The sequence below is a fragment of the Buceros rhinoceros genome, unplaced genomic scaffold (genome assembly GCF_000710305.1).
Source record: "Buceros rhinoceros silvestris isolate BGI_N320 unplaced genomic scaffold, ASM71030v1 scaffold19927, whole genome shotgun sequence".
NCBI classification, from domain to species: Eukaryota; Metazoa; Chordata; class Aves; order Bucerotiformes; family Bucerotidae; genus Buceros; species Buceros rhinoceros.
The window spans coordinates 1-16201 of record NW_010424211.1 but is presented as its reverse complement, the minus strand read 5'-3'; the positions used below and the strand labels follow the sequence as shown (position 1 = coordinate 16201).

The 16201-nt window shown below is 45.0% G+C and overlaps 1 protein-coding gene across 1 annotated transcript in view; it reads left to right on the top strand.

Moving 5' to 3' along the window:
• The window catches only part of ANXA13 (annexin A13), a gene marked incomplete at its 3' end in the record, with an annotated part of 23707 nt that extends 8704 nt beyond the window's left edge, over positions 1-15003 (top strand). The window contains exons 2-10 of the mRNA XM_010140715.1: positions 5166-5244; positions 7443-7537; positions 9232-9402; positions 9695-9728; positions 9810-9889; positions 11647-11715; positions 11924-12025; positions 13919-13994; positions 14830-15003. Of these exons, the coding sequence (XP_010139017.1) occupies positions 5166-5244; positions 7443-7537; positions 9232-9402; positions 9695-9728; positions 9810-9889; positions 11647-11715; positions 11924-12025; positions 13919-13994; positions 14830-15003 (880 nt within the window). The remainder of the gene's footprint in view (positions 1-5165; positions 5245-7442; positions 7538-9231; positions 9403-9694; positions 9729-9809; positions 9890-11646; positions 11716-11923; positions 12026-13918; positions 13995-14829) is intronic.
• Positions 15004-16201: the final 1198 nt, after the last annotated feature.

The following is a 16201-nucleotide window of genomic DNA, read 5'->3' as shown; positions in this document are numbered from 1 at the left end:
TTCCTGCTGGCTCTTCTAGCACTTTGCTTGTAAGGATCCTCATCTGCATTTATCCATGGCCATTATCAGCATCGGTCTGAGTTAGAGCTGCAGCGGGGGAGCGCTGTCAGCAGCGTCCCGAGCAGCTACCCGTTCTGTTTTGACAGTACTCCTCCGTAAACCTCCGATCCTGAGCATGGTTGTGGCAGCTACTTGAGGTGATGGAAGTGGAAAAATAGCTGTGATTGCTCAGCTGTATTATCAGCTATTTTCAGTAGGGTACATTGTCTCTCTTCTGCGGTACAGGAAGCTGCTTGGGTTGCTCATGGTAGTGTTTCTTCTGTTCTTGACTACCGACAGATGAGCACTTTGCACCTACTGCGAGCTTCACTGTCTTTAGCTCAAGGAAGGGAATAGATTCTGTCTTCAGAAACGTCTGCAACGTACTGCAACATCTCACCGGTTCTGACTACCGATGCCAGGGCTCTTGTTTCCAACCCCAGGTCTGTCTTGGTTTTGCCGACCTTTTTGTTAAACTGTTTGTGCAGCATAAGGACTCCACACGCTGAAATATCAAAGAACATGCTCTAAATGCTTCTCTAAGCATTGCAGACCATCTTCAGCTATAAACTCAAATCTCCTTAAAGTCAAATGTAATTTACAGTAGGAACAACTACTTGGTGTGCTGTAAGGTAGTTTTAGTGCAGTTATAACCTCTCCAGTTTAATAGAAATAAATCTGTGGCAATTCTAGCCAAAGCTGCAAGGGAAAATGATTGTGTCTAAACAGCACTTGAGTGAGGCTAAAACTGTTCAAGCTAAGGAACACTGCTGGCAGAAAAAAACCCAAGTGTACACAAGCCGTGAATACAGCTAGGCTGGAAGTGAAAAGAGGATTTCTTACTACCAGAACTCTGGTTACTAATTAATATAGAAGTACTGGAGAGAAATACAGGGGAAAATGAAGTAACTGAGTAGATGGAGCTGGACCAGTTTATGAAAGCAAGTTCCCTTACATCCTACATCCAGCTGCAGTCTGTCCACCTGGTATTTCAGACTGGAGTCTGATGGCATGTCATGCCATCACCAGAATTGCTGTGACACTTGTAAGTCATTAACTATTCAAGTCTAATGTGAGATTCTAACTCTAAAACTAGAACTATATTAAAGTGATTCTGCCCATATTTTTAAACAAACAAAAAAAATGCCTACAAGTTACAAGTGGCATTAATCATCCATTTCTTCTGCCATTTATCCCTTGCAGGAAAATCCACTTGACAAAATCCGCAGGGCAGGAAGTAGAACAGCTCTGAAACAGCTCTCCCTCTCCTGCGTGGGAGGGCTGCGTCAGTGGGCAAGATCAAGGCAGGGACCCAGCAGGGAGTGAATTTTAACCAGGTCTTTCCAGATGACTCAGGAGTTGGCCTTAAGAGTCACCGACCCAGAGTACCAGATTTCCTATCTGTAAAGCTGATGCTAGCATTACACACAGTACTATAGGAATGATATCCCCCAGGTGCATCATTTAATGCTTTAGAGTGATTTGTTTGCAGACAGAGGCTTTTAGCAGAGCTGACTCAATAGATTTCTCTGGTGCTTTAAAACCAATGTTAAGAAACAGGCTTCTCTTACCTTGCGCATGAAAAGAAATACGTTTATTTATGTCTTTATGAATCCTCATAAACCCACAGTGTTATTTCTATCACTGCTGCTACCATTTTCCTACCTGTGCAACTGTACTATGCACAAACACAACAGCTAAATAACAAGTTGCACCTAGGAGTTAGGGACTTGCTAGAACCTGAGCATAACTGACCAACCATCAAGGAATAAGAGAGCAAACAACTCTCCCAAAGTCATGTAATGACATGTCCAGGAGGACCAGGTCCATCTGTGATAGGGTTGGGGCAGTGGGAGCTGCGAAGGCAGCAGCACTGGTATGGTAAGGGCCATACCCACTGCCCAGCACTGCTGGTGGGTAAGGAAAAGCAAAGTAAAAACCGGCTCTGGGTGTTTGTGTAGGTGTTTCTGTCCAGGGTGAATGGCTGAAAAGTGGGAGTGAGTGCCGGATGAATTAAACATTTTTCCTTTAACTTCTCACCAGTGCATCTTCTGTCCCAGGTCAGGGGGAAGTGAATGTGGAGCAACAGTTCTCAACTCATATTGCTGGAGTGAATTTGGGGTCTGTAAATTAGATTAGCACATGGAAACAACAAAGCAGGCAAATCTATGCATTTGATACGTTAGCACTTTTCTCTCTATTTTGTGCTCCAGAATTGTCCCTTTTTAAGATGGTTTTTCAGCTGCTTCCCTGGTCTTTACCTTCACCTTTGCAAAGAAATGGTTTGGAAATAACTCCAGAATGACTGCAGTACTGGCTGCCTAACACGGACAGCAGGATCAGCCATATGAGTGGCATGAACATCATCTGAAGAGCACACTGACACTATAGAGACGCTATGTCATGGCCATTTACACTATGCAGATATTGTACCCTGTTCCTACAAACAGCTTTCCACAGGGTGCAAGGGAAAGGCAGGGATGCTGTCTCTCTGGCTTACAGTGTCCTTGGGAATTGCTCCAGGGTGCATGATGCAGGTGCAAGAAGTAATTAGAAGCACATTACCCAACACAGTGGTAACTCTGATAACACTGCAGTCATATGTTAAAGTATGGACTAAAGTGTTTAAAAGCAATTTGCATGTTAAGCTTGGTATTATGGAGAGGGAAAAACAGGCAGCCAAGCAGCCTCCTGAATGCCATGCCACAATGCTCGTTGAATCTGCCACGCGTTGAGGAGCACCTGGACCACACTCCTCGTGTCAACACCGTGCTGGTACGACTCGTCAGCAAAGGGGCCCATTGTGCATGCAGCATTTGCATCCTGGGGCTTCATATCCAGAACAAACTTCGGTTATACTGTGGGATCCCAGGATTCTGTTCCCCCAAATTCATCACCCACTGAGTCTGGTTAGCTGTGATTGTTTGTTTTGGTATTAGTGAGAGAAAACTTGAATTTTATTCTCACAAGAATAAAATGATGGTGTAGCAATCAGAAAAGAAGAAAAAAATTAGAGCTGCTTGATTTTCAAGCATGTTGTGCAAGAAGATATCTTTTGTATATGATACCATCGAAGGAGAAGCACGTACTCCCTATCATAACAGAAACATGGGAATGCAATTTATTTTGGATAAAGACAGTCACCAGTGCATCTGTTTTCCTAACTTTGTGCTTTTCCCTTTCCTTTTGGACAAAATTCCTGAGAAATTTGAAGACTGTTAATAAAATCTCCTGCTAGAAAATACTAGTTACTTATATGCAGAATCACAGAATCACAGAATTATCTGGTTGGAAGAGACCTTTATGGTTATCAAGTCCAACCCTTCACCCTGCACTGCCAGGGTCCCTAAACCACGTCCCTCAGCACCACATCAACACGTCTTTAAAACGCTGCCAGGGATGGGGACTCCACCACCTCCCTGCATCTATTTCCCCCTCGTTTGTGAGGTTTGGAGAGTCACGTGCATGTGTCAGAGTATACCGTAGGATACACGTTTGTGCTGGTGATGTGGCAATGAGAGTGTTACCTTGTGCTGTAGAGATCGAGAGATATTATTGCAGTGTTATCGTACCTCACTAATTGCCATTGTTGTAAAAATAACTTCCAGTTTCAGTGAGATGGCTGCACTACGGCAGCAGCCATCAGCAGTGAGTTGTAGCCTGGATGCCAGCTGCGGTCGAAAAGCCAGGTACCTACATGGTCTTCAGTCTCTCACAAAGGTACATTGGCAAAGCAGTGTAGGGACTGGATTTGGGTTTGTTTCCTGAGAAAAGACTCTTTGTCATTTGACGGACGACTCCTTTATCCAGAGTGGTAGCTCTTCTGCCAGAGCTGGTAGATCACAGCGTGAAACATTTGAAGGATACCCACAAACAGACTTCCAGGCTATATCTGTACTGGTACATAAAATAGGTTGTTCTCAGGCCAGGTGGCAGAGCATGGCTCACAGCCATACAGATAAATTCTCTTCAGCCCACAAGCAGAATGGCTTTGTGCCTAATGTCTCTCAGGAATTGTCTCTGCCCTGTGCTATCCCCAAAGTCAAGGAGGTTAATCGGCCGTTTAGCCTTTTTGGCTCTTCAGTAGGCTGGTGGTATTTTCAGGAGAGTTTAAAAGCAGGCTGCCGTGCCCTGGGGTGTCATAACCCTTAATTAACAGTGGTGGCAGCAGTGCCTGGCAGCCCTGCGAAGCAAGCAGCCTGATGCACATCCTGCTATTTGAATGGAAATGCCAAAGCACTTGCAGTGCCCACTCAGACCCCCACCCCACGTCCATAGTGTGCACATAGTTCTGCTTGATTTAGGAGCATAGGACCTTTTTCAAGTATTGTTTTAGAGTTTAGGCATTTAAAAGATCTGAATCTTGATATTACAGGGGTTGAAACCTGGGCTCAGATACTCCTACTCTTGTCTGAGAAAAAGCAGAATAGCACATAAACCAGCATTTCGGCCTTTGTGATTCAGAGCTGGTCGGGTTCGTAGGAATGGGTATGGTTTTCTGTTTACACTGATATGTCAGGCTGTAAAGGGCTGCTGCAGCTGTGGACTTTGAGTCACTATCCCTGATAGATTTAGTTCAAGGTAACCACAAGTACTATTTTGCCAAAATAAAAAACACACCAGCTTTATCATGTTATCTGTCTCCAGTTATCTTGTTTCCATGAGTGAATCAATGTAAGAAAGCTTTGCAGGGACAGGTTTTATCCATTTGATTTGGATTGTTGGCTCCTATAACTTACAAACATTTTGCGGAGACGGGGCCTGGTTCTGTACACACCCGATAAGGCGTTTATATGGGCCTGTTAAAATGGGGCAAACAAATAGTATTTGATCTGGCATGAAGATGCCTAGTATGAAGTTATTACCTTCAAATTATTTGAATAAGCCTGAACTGGCAGAACTGAGTTATATAGGATCAGCTTTGTGTGTCACGTGGTGACAGCTGTTTGTGGATGCATTCTAGGAGCCCTAGGGATAGCAACAGTATTTCAGCAAAGCCCAGCCTGAACTCCACAGTTTAGATAGTGTGAACAAAGATCAAGTAAGATTCTGTCCCAAACTGCTATCATTCAGAGAGACTAATGTGAAATTGTTTCCCGTGTATCTCTTGTGTCTCTGTTTCCTAGTCAACCAATAAACGTCACCATCATGGTTTTGATGCAGACCGAGATGCCAAGAAAATACATAGCGCCTGCAAAGGAGCAGGTAAGAAAGCTCCTGGTTTTTATACAAAGGGCAATTCAATATTATAAAGAGCGCATATATATAAACTCAGGGCAAAACAACTGTTCCAACCAGTTTCAGGTAATCTTTATGCATTCTGTCACTTACTGACTTAAAAAAATCCCGTGCACACCCATGAAGTTTTATATGATTAAGATAAATAAAGCTTATCTACTCTGTTTATTGCTTGGCTCCAAGGGACTGGGATAAACATGATATTTGCTCCCTGTGTTAGGAACATCCAGCTGTCAAGACTGATATGGCAGTCATGGGGTCCAGCTAGTCAGGTTGCATCAAGGTCATGGTTATATGTCCTTTCCAAGGCCTTCAAGGACCAGTAGAAAACATCACCACCTCCATATGTTCATCAGAGCCCACCGCGGCTCCATCAGCTGGAAGGAATATGCAATGCTCTCAATCCCCATCAGTGATTTTTAACCAAAAATACTGGCTCCCACCATCTTCTGCGGTGCTTTGAAGTAAGCTGACTGACTGCCCTGGTGTGAACAAAGAATGCACAGTGTTCATGGGGTCTTCAAGTCTTGGAGGTGACAGTGTCCAGCAGAGGGAGAACAGCCAGGTAGCACATGAGAGCAGTAAGTTATTCATTCACACCAGGTATTTGCACAGTAAACACGTATTTAAATATTTCTTCCTGGTATAGCACTGACATTCAGAATCATCTAGTTAAATGCCAAAATTTTAAGACCGTACCTGTCCCATCCACTAAGCCCCAGCAAGACACTTCCCCAGAGGGTTTCCTACTGAGATTTAACCTTGTCAGATAGGAGTGCTTTTCCTTCTAAAATTAGACCATGCCTTCTGCCTTGGTTCTGAGCAGGAATAACTGCACTTGTTCTGGTGCTGATACACAGGGATGAAAACTCACCAGCTGCGGCTGAATGCCAGTATCTGTTGTGTTTTTATCATTCCTACTAGTAGCTTCCCAAAAACCCTTGTTGGTCCCTGCTCCTGAGAGCCTGAGATGAGACACAGCACAAAGCCCAGTCGGTGGATGCCGCAGCTGGAAGAGCACAAGGAGAACATGGGGCCGTGTCCACCAGCAGAGCTGGCATATGGCTTCATGCCTTTGATCTGCCATCCAAACCCTTTATACGCTATGGGCATTTTCGCAATGCCCTCACATGCAGGGTCCTATGTCTCTCCTGATGGACATTCTCCACTTCAATACTTGTTTTGAAGGAATAGTGCCTGAGGCAAGCTGCTGGCCCTCAGATGGAAGTGCACCAGGACACATGTGCTAATGCAATAGCCGCGCTATTGCGTCTTTGGGGCATTCAAGTAGTATCACTGTGGTTCTGTCCCTTTAGCCACAAGCATAACAAATGCCTTCCAGCAGCTTTGTTTACTGCAAACATCTGTTTATGTGGCTGAGGGCGAGAAGAGCACAGGGACAAAGGCATTGCCTTTGGTAAGCTGCTTCCACCCATCGCCTAAGTTACAGCTGCCCGAGGGCTTTCTCCTGGAGGGGTGCTGCGCCTTCAGTTCCCTTGTGAGTTCCTGGGAGATGCAGCCGCTGTGCTGCTCATCACTGGGGCACCCCAGGGCACTTCACTCTCCCTTACTTTTGCCAAGCAAAACATCATCAGCGGAGACTCAGACCTGAAGGCTGGTTCCTGCTCCTCTTCCTGCCTCCATTTGGCACAAAGCACAACCTGTTTTGCATAGGCTGTACAGGCAGGCTGTGGGCTCTTGAAGCTGGTTCCAACACATCCTCACATGCCCTGGCTGGCCTCTCATCCCACACCATTTGTTCTGCTGTGCCGGCACAAGCGTCGCGCGCTTAAGGAGCTGGATCCGGTGGCTGATTCCTTGGCGCTACTCAAATGAGCATTGCCACCAGAAACGTGTGTGTCAGCCTACGGGCACTGGCATAACCCTGATTTTAGGAGCCGTGTCTGACCTTCTCAAACAGAAGACTCAATTTCCCTGATAAAATACGAGTGACACAAGATGGTGAACTTTTACTTTATGGTCTGAACTTTGTAGCTGACTACAGTTAAATATATCCTCAAAAGAATCTTAGGTGCAATGAATCCTAAAGCTGGAGCCAGTGGGGATATAGGCATAGCAAATTTTTTTCTCTGTAGAGATCAGGTTTTCTTTCCTCTGCATTAGATTCCTGACTAAATAATTCCTGTGCACAACTTCTTTTTCAGGAACCGATGAAAAGAAAATTATTGAAGTCTTGTCAAGTCGAACATCAGAGCAGAGACAACAAATCAAACAGAAGTACAAGGCTCTGTATAACAAGGTATTTTGAACTAAATGGCCTCTCTATTTCAAACCACGTGCCTGCTGGAAATATAGCCTACAGACCTCTGCTTTTGAAAAAGTCAAGAGCACAGTGGATTTAAGGGGGAGACCAGTCAGTTTCTGATTCAGCAATTTATTTTCTCTCCTAAAACACCAATTATGTCTCTAATCTTAGGCCTCAGAGTCTTCTTGAAATCAGCCTTAACCAGATCGGAGCATTTTAATCAAAGCTGAGAGGCCTAGAAAAGAATTCATAACTGAAATAAAAAATATTTCAGCTTGTGTTCATCTTGAGCACATTCAGAAAAAGAATTTTCAGCACATTTCAGAAAAATCTCTCAGACCAGATGCAAATTCAGAAGAGCTGTTTGATCTTACATCATCGTATTTTTGTTGATTTAGTAGATGTAGTATTGATTCCTTCCAGTGGTGAAGCAGAATACACGTTCTAAAACTAAGAAGTCTCACTGGGCGCTTGATTTCTGGAGGAGGAAACGCAGCCTGCCTTAATGATTTTACATGTAAGAAAAATAAAGCTTCCAATGTATTATTTAGGTAAACAGCTGAATCCTCCAGAGCTTATCATTGATTTGGTATTTTCTTACGGTCTGCTTGCTCATTAGTCATTAATCGATGTCAGTAAGACAAGCAGCACTGAACCTGAAAGCCTTCTGTATGTCAAACTTACAGCAAGCACGATAAAGCTGTTGGTTACATAAATACTATAGATTTGGTTCTATAATGAGGAGTAATAAATACAGGCATTAGAAATGAGCAGATGCTGGGAGACATCCCCATTACATCAGCGCACAGCGGCTCTTCCCGCTTGCCTGAGCAGCCTGGATCTCGGGAAGGAGCCACAAGCTGCACCGTTTCGCTCTCCTCTGCCCCAGGACGCGAGGTTCACGGTGCATGAGTTTAAACCGCCCCAACACCAATGGCAGCCTCTGACCTGAGTAGATGGGGTGTTCACAGTGGGTATTAAGAACAATAGATTTAGAGCTGGGCTTCTCCTTTGTTGTTCTGAACTTGTCAAGTACTTCCCATACTACAGGAAAGCTGCAGGTAAGGCTTCAATAAATCATCAGCAGAACCTTCTCAGCCTACATACACTAGCTGGTTCTTCCCCGGGCTCTTACTGCATTCTGAATTAAGTAGATCATATCACAGAAGGCTGATTTTTGGGTTGTGGGGGTGCTTCGCGGGGTTTTTTGTCGTGTTTTTGTTTGTTGGGTTGGGGTTTTTTTTGGTGGAAAAAATGCTCATTGCTTGGCACCAGAGTGCTTTGGAGAAATTTGTTGCTTCTCCAGTAAGTCAGTTTAAACTAAAACTGGAAGAGAAGTTTGGTAAACTGGATCCCTTCTGTTACAGCTCTGTCAAAGCAGGAAGTTTCTCCATTGTATTTTAGAGTAAATCTCCTGTTTTAAAAGTTTCTATTTATTTAAACAAGGAAGAGTCAAAACTGGACTGATGTTGGCTGGTATTTGAAGGTGGGATAGTCATTTCATTCAATCTGAATTTTTAGGGCATGTATTTTGCAAAACAATAGTCCCTGTATTTAAAAGCTTGTTTGTATTTTTGTCCCTTTTTGGCACAGAAGCAGCTTTGAAATAATTAAATTCCCTGAAACAAATTAAGAAACCTCTAATCCCACCTCAGCTTTTGCTCTAACCCTTCTGACTATCCCCGCAGGATTTGGAAGAGGTCCTGAAGGGAGACCTGAGTGGGAATTTTGAAAAGGCTGTGCTGGCTCTGCTGGACCTGCCCTGCGAGTACGAGGCCCGAGAGCTTCGGAAGGCAATGAAGGGCGCTGGGACAGATGAGTCGCTGCTGATTGAGATCCTCTGCTCACGGAACAACAGGGTCAGGACACCATGTATGACCTTCCTTAGGTAGTCGGGCAAAGAGCTGGCCAAGAGCATCCTCCTCCCAGGGAAGAGGATCCTGTCCTGAAGCGGGCTGGGTTTGAGCCGTGTCTGTGCAGTGAGTCCCAGCATGAGCAGGGAATGGAAATTTGGCTTCTCCCGCTCCCATGCCTGCTAAGCCTCATGCAACATGGGCATGGTACTGGCTTGCTGAGGTTTTGTTAGCTTATTTATTTATTAAATTTATTTATAATTCCTTTTTCCTTATTTCTCTTCTTTTAATTGCATAGGAAATTGTAAACATAAAGGAGGCGTACAAACGGCGTAAGTACTATTGGCTTTCAAACGCCTTTGTTTAAAGCCTTTATCACTGGGTGAACCCTCACAGATTTTATTTCTCCACAGTCTTTGACAGAGATCTGGAGTCTGATGTCAAAAGTGACACAAGTGGCTCCCTAAAGAAGATATTAGTCACTGTGCTAGAGGTAAGTGAGGGGACTTTCCTCTTATGCAGCTACCTGACAGAGATACTTCCTTTTCTCTACCCTGTCTGCCCTGAGTAATCATAGTAAGTATTAGCTGTTATTTGTAATAATGTAATTATGATATGTAATATAATAACGAGGTAATTATAGTAAACGCAGGGCATTCTTCAGTATAAGAGCCTTCTATATCCATAGCTTTTTAGTATATAAAATTTTAATTTATAAAATCAGAAGTAATTTTATAAATTCCAACACTTTGAAGAAAACATTGCTTTATTATTATTAATCATTATTTATACCCTGGTAATGGCTAGAATACCCATTCAAGGTCATGACTGAATTCTGCTGAATTCTGCCCCAAACCAGCAAAATGTGGTTTTCATCTCAGCTGAGGATTTTACAATCCACATAAATACAGAACAAGTAAGAAAGAGGTTGCCGTTATGTTAGTTTTCCATTCACCAAAAAGCATGTTTTCCATCAGAACACACTTCATTTTAAACCACCTACATGAAACAAATCCAAAATCATTAATGTCTCCATAAAGACACACTATAACTAAGAAGAGTAGGATCACCTCCAGAAATGCAACGCAGTGGCCGGTCTGATCAGACAGCCCGGAGAAATGTAAAGATCAATAAGTAGAGGCTTTAAAGGCCAAACAGCCCCATCACGAAATGCATCACAGTTAGATTCCCGTTCTCGATAGCATCGACAGAGCTCTCTTCAACCTCTTGGGGTGTATTTTCAGGAGTGACAGTACATGTTATTCATAGATTTTTTTTCTCATAGGTTGGTCCTTCATAATTTCTACCAGGAATTACAGTGTTAGTGAATGCTCAGAGTATATGGGTTAGGCAGGAAAATGTTTTGCAGTTATCGGGGCATATCCAGAACCATGAAAGCCATCAGCGCTTCACTGCGGGTTCTGAGAACCTTTTTGCAGGAGCTAGGTGATACCCAGCTGCTTTCCTAAGGAACCTTCTGGTTTGAGCCCATGGTGCTGTATGTACCCAAAGCTCAGCCCTCCAGGGCTGAAGCCAAAGGCCGTGTTGGGGCCATCCTGGCCCAGCTCTGTCTGCACATCTCAGCCCCATTCTCACCTCAACATCTGATCACGCACGCTACCACTTCCCACCAGGAGAAAATAGCTGCAGAGAATGGCAGAAAGCAGAACAAAAGAACAAGCCAGCTGAGAAGGGACCTCTGGAGCTACTCTAGCCTACCCCACCTCAAAACAAGGCTACCTCCAAACTCGGATTAGAATTTCCTCTCATTTTGTTTCCTGGTCTGGACACATGCTGGCTGCGGGAGGGAGCAGGAACACCCGTGGGATGGCAAGGAGACTGGGGACAAGGAGGATCAGCAGACCAACCTGCCATAGGGGAACATCCACCGAGTACGGTCTAAAGTCGTGCAGCTGCCTATCCCTGATAGTCCCTTCCTGCTCCAGAGGCACCAGAGGTGCAATCTTACCAGGGTCCCATCACAGAGCAAGTAAAACTGGGAGATAAACCCTACCATACAGGCTTCACCTCTAAAGTCAGCAAAACCAGGAGCTGTGCTGATGTCACCAGACCATTCAAAGCTGTACCACCAAGTCCCACCGTGTCCCTTTGCTAGGCATTTGTCAGCAGATGGCAGCAAAACTATAACCAAAATACTTGTGAGGGCCACAGGCTGATAATCTTCCCTTTCACTGCAAAACGTAACCCGCACTTGGTCTGTTTTTTTTACGGTCATGTCCTTTTTCGTAGGGAACCCGAGATGAGACCCAACAGGTCAATGCAGAGCTTGCTGAGCAAGATGCCACAGATCTGTATAAAGTAAGTCCAGCTGTGGAAAAATCCCCGTTTGCCCCATGCTGCGAGGCAAGGGCTTCCTCAGGGGTGACTAAACACACCAAGCACAGGACTGATGGCAGTGTGAGGAGATGAGCAAGTCAGGCAACAGGCTGGAGCCTGGGTTTTGGCTGACTTTTTGTTTCTACCATGAATAAGCAAGGGCTTCAAAAAATAACATGTGATTTTTAAGGCAGGAGAAGGACGCTGGGGAACAGAGGAGCTGGCTTTCAATGTGGTCTTAGCAAAGAGAAGCTATAGCCAACTGAGAGCTACTTTTCAAGCCTACGAAAAGGTGAGTTACTCCCTTCTAGGATGTTGGCTTCATGGGGCCTGACATGTAGTTTGCAGAACCTGCAACGACATGTAAAGCAGGCAATCCTTTCTTTGTGATTTTAAAACTTCATGAATGCTTTAAGAATCTTGGAAAACATTTTTATTAAACTCGATCCTGACCATATGGAAATAGGGGATGTATCTACTGCCAATGAAGGACCTATTCCCCTTCATAACCTATGCAACATCCAGCCGAATAAATGTCTCAATGTTGTTTCCTTCCCACAACTGCATGACAGTGGGAGTTCCCACTCTGGCAAGAGGACCAGCAAAAGGACAGGTTCACAAACCTCCTGCCCGGAGGCAGGGTTTTGCTGTTCTGGTCTTTTCCTCTCCTCCTCCAAAGCAGAGCCTGGAAAGGTCTCTCCTCCTGATCACCCTGCTTCACCGACTCATATTGGCTGGGAAGAGGCACATCTCCAGCCTCTTCCTCTCCGCCCATGCTGGGCAGACATACTGTGCAGAATCTTAGCTGCCTGTCCTCTATCTCCACACGTAAGGCAAAGAAGGCAGCAGGATCCCAGCTGTTTGGTACTTCTCCATGTGTTACCCATCAGGGACATCTTACTGACGCCTGGGCCTGGAGCTGACTTCCACTGAGACCTCTTGCCTGGCAATGACCTGAGAAAGTCAGAGCAATGGGACATCCAAGGTCCTACTCCTGGCAGTGAGGTGGAAGCTCAGCCGTGACATTTATTCTCAGGAGAGGGTCCCCCCTCCAGCCTCTGGCTCGCAGCCCTGAACTTCACTAGGATGACCCTGAGTTCACCAGAAAACTGTAACCCTAGGCACTGAAGATGAAAAACACTCCAGTCAAGGCCGTATTTCAGTGTCAGCATAATAAGGAACCCATAGCTAGAAAAATGTTCGTAGCTTAATCCAAGTTTTGGTTTGTTGCTGGCAGGAGAACAAACCCAGTCACTAACTGATACTCTCTCTCTCAGAGTGGCCTAAACCCTGGGGGTTCTGTTAAGTGCTCCGGTAGCCAAGCTACCTTGCCTTCTTGATTCCTAAAGCCAAGCAGATGAGGTTGCCAAAACCGACCCACCACATCCTGCCTGGCTGTACATGAAGTGGAAGCGGGCCAAGATTAGAGCCATGCAAACATCAGTCCTTTTCTGCAGTTGGAAAGATAAATAGGGCAAGAGCTAAACCAGGTTGGGGGTTTGCAGAACTGAAGCCTGAATCCTCAGAAGGAACCCCTCACTGCCTTGTACGCATGGTCTCCCAGCACTAACCTAAAAGTCTGCTACAGCCTTGAACTGTGCAGGGCCATCCTGATAGGCAAAACAGAGCAAAGTAAAAGCCTTTGAGATTCATGAAGTTCACAAAAGTCAGGACAAACTCTGTTTTGAAGTGGCAGTCTCTTTTTTTCCCTTTCCTACAGAATAATAAAAAAACTTGGGAACAACGGCAGTGCTTGTAAACTTTCCCTGAGAAGCCAAAGACAATAAGTAACAAAACTTCACAGAGCTGGTAAAGCTCCAAAATTTATCTTATTTGTGTGGGAGCCATCCAAAGGCTTTGATGGAGGGGTTAGAGGAAGCTTCAACAGTTACTCCTGACTAGGCATCGCTCAAGAAGCAGCTGTGGCTTCTTTGTCCTAGAAGCCCTCAGATATGGGTGACTGCTAGATGGAGGTTATCAGCTCTTAACCATTGTGCCTTACCTGCCTGCATAGATCTTATTCTCTTGGTGCCAGTGGATCTGTGAGCACTTACACCAGAGGAGAACTTCATTTGCCCTTGGAGAGGCTCTAAAGGATTTGAATTTGCCTTTTGTCATTGGATTCTAAATCTGATGCCATTTTTAAGACTGCAGCTCTTATGGCTCCATTTTGTTGTCCTCATAGGTGTGCGGGAAGGACATAGAAGAATCCATTAAAAGTGAAACATCTGGAGATCTTGAGAAGGCTTATCTCACTCTTGGTAAAAAAAAAAAAAGAAGTGTCAAGAGCTTTTTTTTCTAGTTCTTGCCATCAGCTGACATTGGTTGCTGGGGGTCTGGGTACAGCCTGGCAACAGCCATCGAGGTAGCCCTAGAGTGAGCTGACATACCTGCTAGGAAAAGAAGAGACAGCTTTCAGTAGTGATTTGGCACCCTTGGTTTTAGAAATAAAACCTGCTAGACACAGCTCCCCTCCACGCAACCAGATTATTTTACCCTCTAACACAGCGGTCACCTCCAAGCTGCCCATGAGGTCATGGTTGTCGATAACTTGCAGAGGATGTCTGGGCATCGTCAGAAGCATGCTAGCCACCCACTGGAAAAATGTGCATGGTCCTATGTGCAGGATCCTCAACAGCAATTTAGCGCTGGGGATGACTGTGGTTGGTAGTTAAGCCCATGCCCAGGCTCGGTTAGCTTACCGGTACTGCTGCTATCCATCTGGATCTGGGCTCTCCCAGATCTTCCTCCTATGATCTCCAAAGTTAGGAGCTACCGCAAGAATTGGTGGGCAAGAGGAACACCAGAGGGGCAAATGCTCCTTCTCAGTCATTTCATTTTCACTGTGGAATGGCAGAGTACTCAGTGCTGATTATCTCACTGTAACACGATTTCCTCATAGAGCAATGTATGTCCCTGTTCAGGCTCCAAGACTGATAGGGGACCAGTCATAGAATGAAAGCCCTACCAGCTCCTATGTTTGAGCAGAAACCCTAGAGAGTTTTCTTTATTTCTTCCTTATTTATATCCTTCTTGAAAATGTATCACAAAGTGTAAATATACGAGTATAATGAGTATAATTACTGTTTTCTCTAGTCAGCTGTGCCAAAGACTGCCCAGGTTACTTTGCTACACTTCTTCACAAGTCAATGAAAGGCGCTGGGACTGATGAAGAGACCTTGATCCGCATCCTTGTGACGAGGGCTGAGGTAGGGTACCCTGCAACCTGTAACACCTCCATCAGCTCTGGGAGAAATACGGTTGGAGAGGGTATGGAGTGAGTGCTGGCAGATCATGTGCTCAGTCAACCCATTTCAGCCCCATGACATCAGTGGTCACACTCTGCTTTTGTACCCAGGCGACTCTGCTTTTGATATTGCATCTATTTCTGTTTTCAAAAGAACTAAACCAGAAAGCATGCGGGCAATTTCAAGTGGAGTCAACTGTACCTGGTTAAAACTAACCCTTGGGGAGGTCTGGCCCCAATAGGAGGTGTAAAAGTAAATTCCTAGTTCAGTAATGATAAAGCAGCAGTTCCCAAATTGAGAATTGCTTATAAACATACGTTGCCAATTCCCTCTGAGTCCAGCTGGGAAAACAGATGGGGAGGAGAGAAGAAAAATAAAGAGCTAAAGGAGATAACTGTCATTTTAAAAAGCACAAAACTGCTCACAAGACATTTCAGGTCTTAAACACAGTCTTTAAGTCTTTCCTCCTTGTAAGCTGTGTCCGTTGCAACCGCTGGGCTCTTTTGGTCTTGACATAGAGGAGAGTCACAGAATCACACAGTCACAGAATTGTTTTGGTAGGAAGAGACCTTAAAGATGATCAAGTCCAACCGTTCACGCTGCACTGCTGGGTCACCACTGACCCATGTCCCTGAGCACATCTACACGTCTTTTAAATACCTCCAGGGATGGTCGCTCCACCACTTCCCTTGGCAGCCTGTTCCAATGTTTGACAACCCTTTCCATGAAGATATTTTTCCTAATATCCAGCCTAAACCTCCGCTGGTGCAACTTGAGGCCATTTCCTCTTGTCCTATTACTTGTTACTTGGCAGAAGAAACTGAACCCTACCTTGCTCCAACCTCCTTTCAGGTAGCTGTAGAGAGTGATAAGGTCTCCCCTCAGCCTCCTCTTCTCCAGGCTAAACGACCCCAGTTCCCTCAGCTGCTCCTTGTGAGAATTGTTCTCTAGACCCTTCACCAGCTTCATTGCCCTCCTCTGGACATGCTCCAGCACCTCAATGTCCTTGAGGGGACCAAAACTGAGTCGATCACAGGAACAAGGAGAGTGTATTTCTCAATGATCTGCAGTGTGAGAAAATAGGTTCCAAGGTAGTCTGTCTGTTAAAACACAGGTCCAATCATGATAATGTTTAACACCCGCAGTGATAAAGATCACACCCGTGCCTTTTCACAGAAAAGCCCAAGATAAGGTGTTTAGTTCTGTGCCCCCACCCATCC